General features: G+C 47.2%; 1 protein-coding gene across 1 annotated transcript in view; it reads left to right on the top strand.

Annotated features, from left to right (window-relative positions):
* The first annotated feature begins 5,157 nt into the window (after window positions 1-5,157).
* Window positions 5,158-17,139, top strand: part of IL1R2 (interleukin 1 receptor type 2) — a 28,092-nt gene continuing 16,110 nt past the window's right edge. Inside the window, 3 exon segments of the mRNA XM_037745480.1 lie at window positions 5,158-7,185; window positions 13,920-14,046; window positions 14,941-15,205. Of these exon segments, the coding sequence (XP_037601408.1) occupies window positions 7,147-7,185; window positions 13,920-14,046; window positions 14,941-15,205 (431 nt within the window). The 5' untranslated portion in view covers window positions 5,158-7,146.

Here is a 17,139-nt window from a genome sequence, read left to right as displayed (position 1 = left end):
GTGCTGAATGGGGGGTGGGCATGGGAAGAGTGCTGAAGGCGGGGTGGGCATGGGAAATGTACTGAATTCGGGGATGGGCATGGGAAGTGTGCTGAATGGGGGGTGGGCATGGAAAGTGTGCTGAATGGGGGGTGGGCATGGGAAGTGTGCTGAATGGGGGTGGATATGGGAAGTGTGCTGAATGGGGGGCTTTCTTCCTTAGAAGCCTCATAAGATTTTCTGGTGTGAACAGTTTGACGTTCTAAAGTCACTGTGGATTCTCTAGTGCCTGGCTCTCGGGTGGTTTTCTGGGAGAGGTGGCAGAGTGTGGTTAGGGCTGCGGTGTGTCCCCAGAGGTGAACTGGGCTGGGTTCAGAACCCAGCTTGCCTGGGATGAGCTGTGTGACAGATCACTGCTCAGGGCCTGTATTTCCATCTGCAAATAGTAAGGTTGTGGGTGATGAGAAGTATGGTCAATGAATCCGAGTAATATCAGACATGCAGGCCTTAAGATCACCCTCATACGGGGAAGAAGGTCACGGGTAAGGAGGGGCACCCAGATCAGACCCCTGAGTTCTGGAGAAATCAGAAAAGTTGCCTGAGGCTCCAACAGAAACAGACTCAGGTGTCCTGACTCCCAGATCTCTCTCTGTCTCTGTCTCTGTTTCTCTCTGTCTCTACTTCTCTCTATCTCTCTGTCTCTGTTTCTCTCTATCTCTGTCCCTCTCTCTGTCTGTTTTTCTGTCTCTATTAAATCCTGGCACACAGTTTGCTCTTACTATTTGAAGCTCCTTCTCTTTAATCCATTTCCTTTTGGGGTTTTTGCTCTTCTTAGAGCCCCTCAGGACCCCTCTGCCCCCACCTGCAACTCTGCTCTAAGATCTTGTTCAAGACTCTACACTTCCCTGAGCTCCCTCTTGGTGAGCAGAGGCAGCCAGGTGTCCGGACCTTCCTGGAGCCCCCCAGTGCCGCGTGGCTGCAGTGGGAGCTGCCAGCCCCCTCTCTGTGCTCCATCCCACCTCCTGCACCGTCGCCTTTTCCATGCCCATTTCTTCAGCTCTGCCCTCCTGAGGCCAGCGAGCTTCCTTCCCACCTGCTCGTTACCACATGCACAGACACAGGAGAGCACATTTCTTCTGACCTTATTTAGAAGCTTGTCCATTTGGATTGTACTTTTCCTTTTTTCTCCCTTTGGTTACCCTAAAAGGAAGTTCAGCTGAATGTCTCAGGGGAGCTGTCCTCTCTCCAGGGCTCTTCAGTTGGCCTGGGAGCCCCCTGCCTGGCCCTGCTAGTAGGGCTTCCCTCCTACATTTCCACTCCCACCCCAACCTCCAAAACCTGAGGTTGTCCAGAATTAGAGTTGAGGGGTCCAGAACATCCACGGACCCTGAACCCTCTTCCCCTCCCTCAGGAGAGCAGAGTTGGCCTCTAGCAACCACACATTTGAAGCAGGGCAGACTCGGGTTGCTTTTTCATGTTACCATCATGGCTTTCCACAGGGGAGACACTTGATCATGACAGTGCCTTTGGCCAGTGCTTCTCAAATTTGAGCTGGCATCAGAATCACTGGTGGGCTTAAGAAAATACAGAGGGCTGGGTGTCTGATTCAGTAAGTCCTGGTTGGCCACCTGAGAATCTGCATTTCTAATACATGCCCAGGCAATGCTGCTGCTGCTGTCAGGGGACCACACTTTGAGAACCCCTTCCTCAGGAGACGTGTCCAGGGCCAAGCCTGTGGGGGAGCTAGTTCAGGACAAGGGCCTTTTGAGATGGTGCTTTCACATCTCCTGAGAGTCTTGTGAATATGTGACTGATTCTGATTCTCTAGGTCTGAATTTTTCACAAATGGTGTTCATGCTGCTGGTCCGCGGACCATACTTTGAGTAGAAAGGATTTAGAAAGTCCTTTTACTAAAGAGGGCTTCTTATTTGGGAGCAAGGAAGAAGTTAGTGTAAAGTTTTGGGTGGATCCTAAATTTTCTAGAGCTAATATTCATCAGAATGTTTTCTTAAATGTCTGTGGTAGGCATAATTCTAAGATGACTACTGCTGATCTGTGGGATATGTGAATAGATGGAACCTCACTCCCATGATTAGGTTACTTTATGCTGCAAGGGTGAAGGAATTCTGTGGAAGTACTTTAGGTTTTCAATCAGTTGACTTGAAGTTAATAAAAAAGATCACGTGTGCTGGGTGGGCCTGACAAAAGCAGGTGAGTATTTAAAAGGATCTGGAGGTCAGAGTCAAGGGTCAGAGGCTCAAAGCAGCAGCAGATGTCATTCTTTCTGTTGGCCTTGAAGAAACAAACTGTCCTTGTGTAGGGAGGGCCTCAGGGCAGGAAACACGGGTGGCGTCTGGGAGCCTCGAGTGGCCTCATCCAGGGAGAAAGTGAGGGCCCAGTCCTGCAGTCACAACAGCCCTGTGAGCTCAGAACAGGAACCCGTGCTCCAGGAAGGAAGACAGCCCAAACGGTACCTTGATTTCATTCTTGTGGGACCCTGAGCAGAGACATCTGACCAGTAGCAATGTGAGCTAACGAATGTGTTGTTTTAAGTGGCTGAGTCTGTGCTGGTGTGTTACACCGCAATAGAAAACGAATGTAAGATCCCGATCCTTCTCTTTGATTGTGGTGCTTGCCCACCAAGGTGTACTGTGGCAATGACCTCAGCAGCTTCATACAACATGGGCTGATCTCTTGCTCATGCCATGGCATCGTCATGGGTTAAATATGTTGGACTATGACAACTCATCAGAGCCTCTTGGGGACCCGGGTCGTTTCCAAAACAGAATTTACGGAGACCAACAGTGGGACTCCTGTTGTTTTGACACAAGTGCTGGGGGTGGGGGTGGAGATTATTCCCATTTATCAGAAGCAGAAGCAGGCATAGTAGGAGTAAGTGGTCGATGGATGCAGGTGGACCTCAGCCTGCTGCCCAGATGGCTTGACTGTGCCGCGCTGCCAACATTGGTGAACAAGGGTTCAGCCTGCACCGCACAGGACAGAGGCTAGCAGGAGAGCACCAGCTGTGAAACCCACAGCCCTGGAAATGGCACTTGTTCTTCCCAGTCACGTGCCCCACCCGACTTTAAGGGTGCAGAGAAGTGAATATTGGTGAATATGGGTGTACCGACTACATAGGGTTACCCAGTTAGCTCGGCTGGGGTGGGAGGGAGGGACGCAGGATTTCAGCTTGCCAAGCTTCACAGAGCTGCTCTCACCAGCAGGGAGCGAGCTGGCTGGGCATCTGACGGCTGAGAGGAGCTGGAGGGGCTGAGAGTGAGAATGGGACACTTGCCCACAGTCCCACGGTAAGCCAAAGGTTTCCTGTAGGACTTTTTGGATCTGGTCTGTAGAAACCCAGCAAGTCTGGGCTATCTTCAAGCTGAAGACTAGATTTTCTTGTGCTGAGGGTGAGAGATTTTCCCATACAGTACAGATAAAAATCCCTTGGGAATTTCAGTCTTTTTTGAGGGGAGGGTGGCTGACTTCTTGTCATTTGGATACCGCGGACACAGGGCTTGGGATAGTTGCCACCCTTGGTGTCCCTCAGAGGACAAGATGGGCACATTTTCCAGAGAGTAGAAGATGATGTTTCAAGGCATACAAAGAAAATCCCATCTGTTTCTACATCTTAACAATTTTGGAAGAAAATATTTCATATATATATATATATATATATATATATATATGGCATGTTGAAAATGGATACTTACTGCAAATTGATGCCAAAAAAAGCACCTTTAAAGCTTTGCCAGTAGGAATCTCATTTGGAGCTAAAGGCCCCTTTCAACTAGGGCAAGGGAATTAAGCCTGCCGCTGCATGTATTGCCGTCTGAGTTGGCTCAAATCTACCTCTCTTGCATTCATTTCGTTTCTTTTGGGTAGATGTTTACTCTTCCAGTTTCTCACCAGCACCTTTTTCTAGCCAGGAAGAAGCCTGAGAAGAAGGGGAAGTTGTGTCCCCAGGGAGTGGTGGGCAGCTGATCCACACGTGCTGACTTGGGGTCTGCACTGGCTTCCGTGGAGATGTCCCTGGACCTTCCCGGTCATGGGGTGTCCTGTTGAATCGACTACTGGGGTCTGTGACTGGGAAAACCCGAGGTCTGGTGCCTCAGCTGAGTCAGAGCCAATGCTCTGTCCAAGGTGGCCCCTCTGCACCTCTTGCCGGCTCCACAGGTTCTCTGCATCTTGGCCATGATCTTGTTTCTTCTGTGGCTTAGACTGTCCAGGTGATACTTAAAATGTTTAGCAACCAGCAGGGCATGAGTACCAACCCGTCAGAAAAGATGCTATGGCACCTGTTGCTGCACCTGAATTGTTCAGAGGAGCACCAGGAAAGCCAAGGTGGCAGAGGGTACCTTGGCGAAGTGGTTATCTACCAACAGGTAGGGCGGTCTTCCCCGACGTGGGCTCACTGTTCCTTGTCGACTGAATACCCTGAAGCCAGTGGCTACAGGTCATCTTGTCTTTCATCATGGCAGCCCCATCTCAGCCGAGATCTCAGTTCACCTTCCATTCTCTCCTGAGAGAGAAGAGGCAGGTCTGAATCTCCCCCATGAGTGACGCATCTCTTTACCTAAGAGCCACACCATTATTTCCACTCTTCGTTAGCGCCCCTTACGCTCACCAAGGTGGAATTCCTCTAGAGATGCAGCTTGGAAGCAGAGCAAAAATTCCTCTACATCCGGCCTCCCTTTCTCTTTTACCTCCTGTCCCTTTGATCCCAGGTTTCAAACCCAGAATAAGAAGCAGGACTGCCTGCCTGATTCCTCTTGTACCTTCCCTCTTTTCACCCTGGAGCCCAAAGGGTCTTTTTCTTCTACTGACACTTCCTACCTGGAAGGAACTTCCCCTGTGTCATGTCCACTTCCTTCCCTCCTTCTGAGGAGGCCTTTGCTCTTCCCCTTTCCTGGGGCCATAGTGGCAGAAGAATACAGGATAGCAAGGAGGAAAACACATTGGGAGTTAACGGCAATATTATCTTCCTTGTGTCTGTGTTGCATGTACTGCCTCATTTTAGAGAAAGAGGGGTTTGAACAAAATTTAAACTGTTCTTTGTGCTTCAAGGAAATCATTAAGAGCATCAGCTATTTTGTGCTTTAATGTCCTGACATTCTCAGTAGGGCGCAGTAACATGGAAGGGACTGTTGGTGTCTGTGCTTAAAGTCCCCACATGGCTGTGTGCTTTGATTCTTGCATCTGCCGTAGTGGTTTTCCTGTCTCCTCTGCTGCTGGGCAATCGGCTTCCGCTTTTTCCAGTGTGCGTTTTCTTCTGTCAGCCTCTCCCTCTTTCCAATTTGCAATCTAGAACCCACTTTTGATAGAGCATTCTGTTCACCTGTTGCCGCATGAAAAACTACCCCAAAACTTGGTGGCTTAAAAATGACAACTATTTTATGGCAACTCCTAGTTTCTGTATGTCACGAATTTGAGGGCTCATCTAGGTGATTCTTCTGCTCCATGTGTCTGATTGAGTTCAAACAGTGATACTTAGCTGGTGACTGGACTCATCTGGAGGGTCCACGATGGCTTCACTCACATGGCTGGTGCCATCGCAGGGTTCCCAGGAGGCTGGGCATAGCTGGGACTGTCAACCAATGCCCTACATGTAGCCTTCCTAATGAGGTGGTCTCAGGGTAGTTGGACCATTTTCATGGGACTGGTTTTCCACGGAAGCCAGGCAGAAGCGAGCACCCCATGGAAACCAGGTGGAGGCTGCATGGACTTTTCTGATCTAGCCCCAGAGTTCACACAGCATCACTTCTGCTGCATCGGATTGGTTACACCAAGTTACAGGCCAGACCACATTCAAGGGAGGTGAGTTAGACTCCACCTCTTGGTGGCAGAGTGACACGGTCACATTCTAGAAGACCATGTGGGATGGGAGATACTGTTGTGGTCACCTCTGGAAAACACAATCTGCTACTCTGAGAAACTGGCCACGCTCATACAAATAAACAGAAAGAGCTTCTGAAGGAAGACTTCAAACCTGCTCCTGTGAGTAAAATATGCTACATGCCTTTGTGCCAGGATCCGATTGGCTGTCTTTCACCTACTCGGGTCTTCCTGTCCGTGCTTCTTCTGTCTTTGTCATATTTTAGGCGGGCATGTTTTCTGGATGACTGATTACTCAAATATTTCAGGTGTTTCCCACACTCAGAGTATAAGGTTGAAAGCAAAATTTGTTTTAAGGGTGTATGTCTGTTACCAACCAACCCCTGCTCCAATGCCAGTAGAGTGTCCAGTTACTGATTAACTTCATCCAGCAGGTAGCCCAAGATAACTAGAAGTCCAGTGCCCAGGAGACCTCAGAAGCCCCGAGTGGCAGCTCTGTCATTGCTGGCCACAGGGCCTTCGGCAAGAGAGTTGACTGGGCTCAGTGGTTGTCTTCTATGACTTGATCCTTTAGAAATTGAAGCTGTATCTACGACTGAGGAGGCCTAAGCTCAAATCCAGATTGACTTAGAGTTCCAGGGTTTTACACCTGCAAGGTACCTGGGAGGTATCACCTGCCCAACATTTGTATTTTAGAGGTGAAGAAACTGTGACTCAGAGATTGAGCAAATGACTTTGTGGTTGCCTAAGATTACATAGTTAGTTAATGGTAAAGTGAAGACAGGAGCCCAATTCCAACCTCCAGTTCTATATGCTTGAAGACTGTGTCACTAAGATAAAAACCTCACAATTGCTGGCAGCCTTGGATATGTATGTATGTGTATGCATGTGTATGTATGTACTTAGAATTGCGTTTTTATATGCTAAACATGCAACATTTCTATTGTGTATTTTATAGAACACTTATATGTTCTATAATATGGATCTATGCATTTGGGCTTATGGATTCTATTAGGTAAAATTGCACACATTTCTAGTATAGTAACTGGTGTTAGCTAAGTTACCAGCTACGCTACTGGTGAGTTCTCAGGCTTGGCTGTGGAAGGGTCCCTTAGCAGGAATTTGGCAGAATGCAGATGGCAGAAGTGCTGATTTCTCATCACGTCTGCCAGCTGTGTCCTTGAGCAAGCTCCTTACCTCCCTGAATACCTGGTTCTGCTTCTGTAAAACATTGATGAGAGCTACTGCTGGTTGAGCACTTTCCTTTTGCAGCACTGCTGAGCTCGTTACATATGATGTGACATCCAATCCTCCTGTAGCGCACACCAGGGTATGCCCATTTCACAGATGAGGAGTCTGAGCCTCACACAGGTAATGTAAACTGCCCACCCCCCTGCGGCTGGCAAGAAGGAAGGCAGGATTTCCATTTCTCTGTCCAGATACACTGTGCTTTTCTGTATAAACCCCCTAACTCTCAAGGTTATTGGAAGGTGTTTGACAGACTTCTTCGACACTGTCCCAGAGGGTAGAATATGACTAATAAATGAAGTTTAGAGGGAGGCAAATTTGGGATCCAAAATGACAGACATTTCTAATTGTGGATACTTCTCAAGACAGGCAGTGAGTATCTTGTGACAGGGTAAGCTTGGCCTTCTATAGAGGATGCTGGGTTTTGGAAGACCATTTGGCTGGGCAGATGGACTTAATGGCTTCTGGAGCCCCCTGCAGCTCCAGGTGTTGATGCTTCTACAGAGCAGAGAAGGAGTGGCAAAACCAATGATTGTGTAGACTCGGGTTTACATCCTACTTTGTCATTCCTTAGTTCTGTGGCCTTGGCAAGTGACTTAATGTACCTGAGTCCATTTCCATTGCTCCAGATTTATAATGGGGATGCTGGGCTCTACCAGACTCCGAGTTTTGTCCTCTGGAGTTGCACAGAGCAGCGCATTCCTCTTACCCAAATGCCAGGCTGGGAGAATTTGAAGCCTGTGGGTTTTCCCTGCAGATGCCCAGGGCCTCATGGGTAGAGCTTCCTCATCAGTCATTTTGGAGCAGAATGGGGACTGTTACAGGTTAGAGGAGTGGTCTTGCTGGGTGTCAGCCTGGGCAGGGTCTAATGCAGGAGGCAGGTGAAGCAAATGTTGGTTGATGGTCCAGGCTGCTGGGGGCTTGGAATGACCTAGGCTCACCGGGAATGGAATGTTGACACAGGATTTGAATGAATGAATCATGAGTTGGATTGGTTGACTGAACTTGACCAACTTCTGTCCACGAACCACTGACTAAGAGACACTTCAGTGGTGGTTTTAGCGAGAAGTGATGTTTGCTGGCAGACAGTATAAAGAGAGTGCTTATGCCTTGGTGAAACTGTCTGTATCAGCTTCTGCAGATTTGCTCCTCTGAGATTCAGCCCAATGTGGCCCAATGCCCTATCATACCAAAGATGGGTCTCCCTGCAGCATGGCCTCCAGGAAGCAGTCTGTCTCACTAGGTCCCACCAGGGACAGGAGACTAGTGTCCAGGACATCACCAGCTGTCATTCTGACACAGCTATGCAAACCAGGAACAGTCTCAGCCTGCTGCTCTGAGGCTGATTCCTTCTCTTGCTTTTTTCTTTCCTGTAGAACAAAAATGGTTTCTAGACAACTCATCTAGGTTTTCTTTCTGAGCCAGTAAACTTTTCAATAAAAGCTGCCTGAAACCTGGTCATGTATTTCTCTATATTTGAGTCCAGAAATTCCACCCTGTCTCCAAACTCTTAAAATTCTGTGATTTCCTAGGACTTAGTTAAAAAATACATTTTATATTGTTTCACCTTTGAATTTATAAAAATTTTCCAGGCTTAGTTTTGATGCAAGTATTTATTTCCTCATGGGTTTCGAGGGATTTATACGACACGCATAAAACATGTTTGGGCTCTTAGGAATTCATTTTACACACTAGAGGTGACTCAGTGGTATGTGTATGGCCTGATAGTTATGTGACTTCATTAACATTCAGCACCTGACACTTTGTTTTTGCTCTTTGAATGACTGTGCCACCTGACTCAGAGATGAGACAGTTGTCTAAAAACTTCTGGGAACAAGGTAAAGGTAGGTGTACAGAAGACTTTAATCTTCTGGGTGAATTCAGTCCAGATATATTTAAATATATTATCAAATAAAGTTGTTACTCCTTCTACATGCTTGAAAATTCCTTCCTGGAGCCATCGTTTACTTACTAGGTTTTCAATCTGTTAAAAAAAAAATGCACTCCTGCATGTATTCTGAAGTATTTAGAGGTGACGTTTGATGATGTCTAAAACTTTCAGGTGTTCAGGAGCAAATAAGCCTGTGTCTGTGTCTGTGTCTGTCTGTGGTGTCCTTGTCAATGTGTATATGCCTGTGTGTGTGAAGAGAGATTGAGAATAAGGCGAATGCAGCAACATATTAACAACTGGAGAATGTAGTGAAATATATACTTGCATTTGTCATAGTATGTTTTCAACTTTTCAGTCTTTTTGTAATTTTAAAAAATTAAATGGAAAGGTGGAATAAACACTTACATCCCTTTAGGCTGTATGTACTGTCTATGACCAGAAGCTGTAGACACCTGGGAATCAAAGGCAGGTAATGGTTACCTGGGCCTCTGTGCGTGCTGCACCACCTGTCCAGCTTGGGGCTGTGTCATGAAATCTTTCTACCTTCCAGAATTCTTTTCCTTCCTCTCACACTTCACACATTTTTGTCTTTTTCTTATGCCTGGTCCTTCTTTTCCTCATATGCCTCTGTTTGCTTATGTTGAATGTGTTGGAAAAAAAAGGAAAGAATTCTAACTCAAATACTTGGAATGAGCTGCCCTTGAAATTTCTTTCTTCCAGTAAGGTCAACTCAGATTCCAGCAGAAATGTCAAGCTCTCTGTGCTTTAAAAACTCATTTAAAGAAAGTAGGGAAGAAGAATAGTGTTTTGCTGCAAAACTAATTTTCTTTTCCCCTCTGGGCCTGCCAAAAATTTACTGTTTCCCACACGATAGCAATTTTGGTTCCAACCTTTTTTTGAGGTTTTGATTATTGAAAACTGTCACTACTATATGTTTGTGGTTTACTTGCCTGCAGCCACTTCCTGGAGAAGTCACAGTAAAGCGGCTCTTTTGCTCAAGTCCAGGGAGAGAAACCAAGGCAATTCCCTTGGCTGGAGATGGGGGTCGGGGTGGATGGGGGTAGCAGTTACTGGAGGAGTACAGCATTTTGGGATTCATTCCACTGGAACAGGGTCCTTGTTGAAACACTTCTCACCCGACCAGCCATGTGATTTGGAGAAGGGAATTAACTTGAAACTCACTTTACCTGTAGAAAGAAGAGACTCGATTAGATTTCTCAGACTCTTCAGCTCCATAGCTCTGTGAATCGTTACATACTGACTGTTCCTGAATGGCACAGCCTGACTTTCTGGTGTTAAAGTTATTTTAAACAAGGTTACAAACCTTCCCATAATTCGAGGCTAAGCCTGAACCTGAGAGAACGTAAGCATGGTGGGGCACTTTCATTTGAGGGGAGGCTGCACATCAGCTCCTGATTTCGAGTTGAAGTGACTTTTAGAGTTAACCAGCAGAAACTGTTTACTTGAAATAGTTGAATATCTATCAGAAAAAAGACTGTGAGAACACAGCACCTGATAGTACCTGACAGGGCTCCTTCCCCTGGGATCTTTTTATAAATTCTGGAAAAACAGTATATTGGGAATAGGCTTGGCTGTGCGTGACAGAAAGTCTAGACGCATAAAAAAGGTAGTCCGGATGGTGGGTGGCTTCATGAAGCCACCAAAAACTCAGGTTCCCCTCTTACTGCCCTACTGCATTCAATGAGTGGTCTGTACCTTGTAGTTCTAGATGGCGGCCACAGTCCAGCCACCACATCCACACTGAGCAGCAGGAAGGAAGATTAGTGGAGACCTCCCTGGGGGAATCACATGACACTTCCACTCACATCTCATTGACCCACATTGTGTCACATGGCCACTGCTTGTTGCAAGGAATGATGGGAAATGTTAATGGATAGAGGGCCATGTGCCCAGGTAAGATTCAGGGGTTCTATTATTGGGGAAGCAGGGGGGACAGATACTGGGAGAAGAAACTAGCAGCATCTGTCATAGGAAGTATATTTTCAAAGAACAAGGGCTTTGGAATCACAGTGCTGGGTTTAAATTTCAATGTCTGCTTACCAGCTGTAAGATCTTGGCCAGGCCTCTTGACGTCTTTGAACTCTTCTAATACATCCTCTGTAGAATCAGCATGGTACTCACTTCGTGGGGATAAAATGCAGGAATGAATGTTCAACATTTGGCACAACAGCTATGGCTATTACACTAGTTCCTATAATGGCAGCTTTGAATTCATTTACTTATGCTGGTATGTGGTATTGGTTAGTCACGGTGTATTTATTTTATTATTATTATTTTTTTGAGACAGAGTTTCGCTCTTGTTACCCAGGCTGGAGTGCAATGGCGCGATCTCGGCTCACTGCAGCCTCCGCCTCCTGGGTTCAGGCAATTCTCCTGCCTCAGCCTCCTGAGTAGTTGGGATTACAGGCACGCGCCACCATGCCCAGCTCATTTTTTGTAGTTTTTTTTTTAGTAGAGACGGGGTTTCACCATGTTGACCAGGATGGTCTCGATCTGTTGACCTCGTGATCCACCCGCCTCGGCCTCCCAAAGTGCTGGGATTACAGGCTTGAGCCACCGCACCCGGCCACCACGGTGTATTTAATTCCCACTTCTTTCATGTCCTTACTGGAGAACTAGTGGGTCTGGCTTGGTCCAGTATAGGTGGGGATGCGACAAGCTAATGAGTGTCTAAGGAGGACACAGCAACTTGGTGGATGTTTATGTGATCTTCATGCTGGCAAACCTGAGAGTGTGGTTAGAGGTAAAGTCACAGGAACTATTCGTGCTTCAGAAAGCCCTGAAGAATAGTATTGTGTAGAAACAGAATTTAAGGGAGAAAGCTCCAGGCCAGATACACAGTTAAGGGAAAGATCTCAGGTCACCAGAAGGGGGAGCTCAGACTGTCACTCCGAGTCCTTGGACTCTGACGATTCCCGACTCAAGAGGGAACGGGGGAGGGTTTCTGGAGTGCGAGGGTTGTGCCCTCAATGCCACCCTGGGTTTACTGCACAGCATTCCCAGAGAAATCTGTGCTGGGAGCAGGGAACAATTCAAGGAAATGGTGGCTGAAAATTTTTCCCCTGGATTCATTCACAACTCCTGCGTGGGTAGACTTTCAGTCACAAATATTCCCTGGTATGTGCTGGTGTGTAAGCCATGAGGGCTGTGAGCAAGACCAGGAGTTGTCACCATCCTTGTGGAGCCAGAAGAGTCAGGCGTGGCAACCGGCATGACTGCTCCCACTTCCCGCCCCGCCGATGGCCGGCCAGCTGGGGCATTGACTTGCTATGGCAGATGGAATGTGGGCAGACAGGAGGGAGCTGGTTCCCAGCGTGGCCTGGTGTGTGCTTTTGCCCGCATTGTTTCCATTTTCGCCTTCCCCAAAGAGGATCATCTCTCAGGAAGCTTACTAGTCCAAGGAGGATGAGACACCCGTGGAACAGACTTGGATCCCATCTGCACCTCAGAGCCAGGTCTAACCCAGCCTAGTTTAGGTGAACCGAATTCCATCTCGCCCACAGACTTCTGGGCAAGAGTGAATGACTGTCGTTTCACACCAGTCTGTCCTGGGGTCGTTGGTTTGTTAAGCATCCTTGTGGCTGTGGTTAGCAGACACAGGGGACGCTTGTGATAGAGTGTGAGAAGGTCATCAGAAAGACAAAGAGGGCACCTGACACTCCAGTCTCTGCGGGTGCTGGGGGAGGAGTGCTTCATTAACTCGTATAGCTACTTCTGTTTTGGATTTCATGTTGCATTTTTCCCTGGGAGGCTGTAGGCCAGAGTGTCAGCAGCACACACAGAATCCCTCAGTGCGTCAGAATTGAATGCCGAGTAGGAGTTAATCCATATAGGATATAGGAAAAATTCTCTGCCAAGTGTAACTATGAGGGTCCTTGGGCTTTGATTCATTTGCTCATTCATTCATTTATTCATTCAAAAAGTAGGAGTTAGGGCTAGAACTGTGAATAAAATAAAGCAGGGCTCCATCAACCAAGAAGTACCTGACAGTCTCAACAATTTAGAAGCTTATTTTGCCAAGATTAAGGACAATGCCCAGGAAAAAAACCACAGAATCATAGTAAAAACAGTCTGTGGTCCATGCCTTTCTCCAAAGATGATTGTGAAGGTTTCAATAGGTAAAGGTTTTCCGCTGTTGAAAAGCGGGCTGGAGGGGAGACAGGGAGGGTGTGGTCATTACTGAATCCACATGCTGCAAGGGAAAAGGAACAGGTAGGGGAATAGACAATTATATCCCTCTCGTGCTGAGTAAATCTGCTCTTTACATAAGATAGGGTGAACATAGAGTAGCTACCTGTGGAGAATTTAAAAAATCTTTTATCAGGAGCTCTCTGCTTAGGAGGAAGAGGAAAGGCAGCTTCTTGCAGGACTCTGAAAACTAAGAGTTTCCGGCTTAATTTTTTCCTTTTGGCAGAGTGAATTGGGGGTCCCAAGTTCTTCTTTTCCTTTCAGAGCCCTTCCATCCGTGGAGCCTGAGTTCTGGATTGGGGAGAGAGGGCTGATATGAATGGCACAGAGAATGACATGGAAGGGGAGGAAAACACGTAGTGCCGGGATTCAAGGTGGTGCAATTTTAGACAGAGAGGTGAGGGAGACCTCACCAAGAAAGTGAAGTCTGAGCAGAGAGGGCACTAGCAGTGGCCTTAGCTGAGGATACAGAATTGCTGGCCAAGGGGCAGGAATGGCAAAGGCAGGCCTCTGCAGAGTCAGCAGCTTAGGGGATGGAGCCTCTCTGCCAAGCACGCCCGTAGGTGCTACAGGGATTCAACTTTAGATGTGTTCAGTGAATGTAGCTGCAGAGAAGCAAATCCAAAAATTCTGAGTTTTCTTCTTAAACAAAGTAGGCACAAAGGTTCCCATCATCCAGTGAAGCCTGCAGACCCTGCTCCTGCCCCATCTTCAAGGGATTTTCAGTTCCTGGTGACACTTCTGTCTTCTCCCCCAGACCACGCGGTGCCGGACCTCATCCTCCTCTTCCTGTGTCCTCTGGAAATTGTCAGGAGCAATGTTCCGCCTGTACGTGTTGGTAATGGGAGTTTCTGCCTTCACCCTTCAGCCTGTGGCGCACACAGGTAAGAAGTAAACCCTTCAGATGCAAAAGGACTCGCCTGCAGCTTTGCTGGGGAAAGCTGTTATCTAGCGAGGTTTTGTTGTCAGAAAGCAAACGGCCAGCCGAGCTCGGTGGCTCCTGGTCTGTAATCTTAGCATTTGAGAACCCTCTGCGGGTGGACCCCTTGAGCCTGGGAGTTTGAGACCACCCTGGGCAGCATAGCAAGACTCATGCCTTAAAAAAAAAAAAAAAATTAGTTGGGCTTGGCGGTGCATGCCGGCAGTCCGAGCTACTTCGGAGGCTGAGGTGAGAGGACCGCTCGAGGCCAGAAGACTGAGGCTGCAGTGAGTGGAGACTGCATCACTCTACTCCAGCAGGGCAACAGGGTGGGGCCCTACCTCAAAAAAATAAAAAAGGAAAAGAAAAGAAAAGAAAAAGCATGGTGTGAATGTGCTTGTCAAGGAGCAGACTGAGGAAGGGATGCGTTTGCCCTTAACAAAGTTGCCTTTGGAGTTTAACCACACAACACGCCAGAACGAAGCTTTTACTGTATGAACTCAGCCCAGATCTACTTTCAATAATGAGAGGTCAACAAATGAAAAATATGGCCATAGTTTTTCATCTTTAATTTTTTGGCACCATAGAAACCTGATTTAGCTTTCTTCACAAACGTAAGTTGGAGTGGATAGTGGCACTGAACTTGCTACTTGGAAATTTTGAAAGTATAATAACGGGGTAGGGAAGGAGTTTAGCAGAACCCCAGGGTGTAGGTCATTTTTTGAGGAACAAATGACATCTTCCTTGAATGTGCTCCAGGTCTCCCTGCCACAATCAGGATCGGTCCCAGGTCCAGGGAGGTTTTATGATCTGCGAAGGGTTTGGACCCGAAGCCTGACCGTGGGCTCTCTGTCTTCAGGGGCTGCCAGGAGCTGCCGGTTTCGCGGGAGACATTACAAGCGGGAGTTCAGGCTGGAAGGGGAGCCTGTGGCCCTGAGGTGCCCCCAGGTGCCCTACTGGCTGTGGGCCTCTGCCAGCCCTCACGTCAACCTGACATGGCATAAAAATGACTCTGCTAGGACGGTCCCAGGAGAAGAAGAGACACGGATGTGGACCCAGGATGGTGCTCTGTGGGTTCTGCCAGCCTTGCAGGGGGACTCTGGCACCTACATCTGCACTACTAGGTAAGCCCCTTGGCGCAGGGCTGGGGAGGCGATCCCGGCAGAGTGGAGCTCGCGAGGTTCTTCAGTCATGATCTGGATCTCAGAATCCAGTGTACAAAATTCAAATCCAGTGAATCCACATTGCGTCCCCCTTGCTGTTTCTGACTTAGCCCCCATCCTACAGTCTCATTCTATCTCCATTTAGTCTTTGCTCAAATGCCACCCCTTTTGAGATAACATCCCTAGCCATTTTAGCTGACACAGCCCTCTGTGACTCTCCTTACCCTGCTGTAGTTTCCTCCATAGCATTTTCCCATCAGACACATCTGTGTGTGTTACCAGATTTAATGTTTATACCCCTTTAGAATGTAAACTCTGCGAGGGCAGGAACTTGGTCTATGCCGTTCACTGCTGGCGCTACATAGTAAGGAACAGAGAAATAGACAGAATAAGATTTTACTCTGAATAGGATTGTAGAGCTGGGTGAAGCCTTATGATTAAATTAGTCCAAGTGCTCATTGTAAGGATGAGGGAACCACCCTGGCTTAGAAAGTTTCCCAGGTGCTGGGTGGTAGAGCCGACACTGGAACCCGAGTCTCTTGACCCTGGGTCCAGTCCTCCTCTCTCTTTGACCTGTTGCTTTGTTCTCCTTTAACTGTAGAAAAATACACATAACACAAAATTTATCATCTTAAACATTTTTTAGCGTACAGATCAGTGGAACCATCACCACTATCCATCTTGAGGACTTTTTCATCCTGCGCAACGGAAACTCTGAACCCAGTAACTCCCTGCTTCCCGTCCCTCCAGCCCCTGGCAACCACCATTCTACTTTCTGACTCTATGATTTTGACTACTCTAGGTACCTCATTTAAGTGCAATCAGTCTCTGTGACTGAATTATTTCACTAGCATAATGTTTTCAAGGTTCGTTCATGTTGTAGCATGTGGCAGAGTTTCTTTTTTTTCCATTTATTTATTTTATTGCATTTTAGGTTTTGGGGTACATGTGAAGAACATGCAAGATTGTTGCATAGGTACACACGTGGCAGTGTGATTTGCTGCCTTCCTCCCCATCACCTATGTCTGGCATTTCTCCCCATGCTGTCTCTCCCCAACTCCCCACCCTCCACCGTCCCTCCCATATTTCCCCCCAACTGACCCCAGTGTGTAGCGCTCCCCTCCCTGTGTTGATGTGTTCTCATTGTTCAACACCCGCCTATGAGTGAGAACATGTGGTGTTTGATCTTCTGCTCTTGTGTCACTTTGCTGAGAATGATGGTTTCCAGGTTCATCCATGTCCCTACAAAGGACACAAACTCATCGTTTTCGATGGCTGCCTAATATTCCATGGTGTATATGTGGCATGTGGCAGAGTTTCTTTCCTTTCTGAGGTGAAATATTATTATTCTGTTCTATGTATGTACCACATTTTGTTTGTCCATTTATCCATCGGGGGACATTTCGTTGGCTTCCACTTTTCAGCTATTGTGAATCCAATATGAACATGGAAATGAAGATGTCTGTTCAAGTCTCTGCTTTCAGTGCTTCTGGGTATAGATCCCAAAGAGGAACTACTGGATCATCTGTTAAGTTTTTACTTCGTTTTGAGGAACTACTACACTGTTTTCCATAGTGGCTGTGCCATTTTACATTCCCACCAATATTGCCAAAATTCAATTTCTCCGCATCCTCACCAACACATGTTATTTTCCAGCATTTTTGATAATAGCCCTTCTAATGAGTGTGAAGGGGTGTCTCATTGTGGCTTTGATTTCCATCTTCCTAATGATTAGTGACACTGAGCATCTTTTTATGTGCTTATTAACCATCTGTGCATCTTCTCTGGAGAAACGTCTACTCAAGCCCTTTGCCCACTTTAAAGACTGGATTTTGCTGCTTGTTGTTGAGATGTAGGAGTTCTTTACATTCCCTGGTTATTAACCTCTTGCCTTA

This window comes from Cebus imitator, unplaced genomic scaffold (assembly GCF_001604975.1).
Source record: "Cebus imitator isolate Cc_AM_T3 unplaced genomic scaffold, Cebus_imitator-1.0 Scaffold202, whole genome shotgun sequence".
In the NCBI taxonomy this organism is placed as follows: Eukaryota; Metazoa; Chordata; class Mammalia; order Primates; family Cebidae; genus Cebus; species Cebus imitator.
This window is presented reverse-complemented; position numbering and strand designations above follow the sequence as displayed.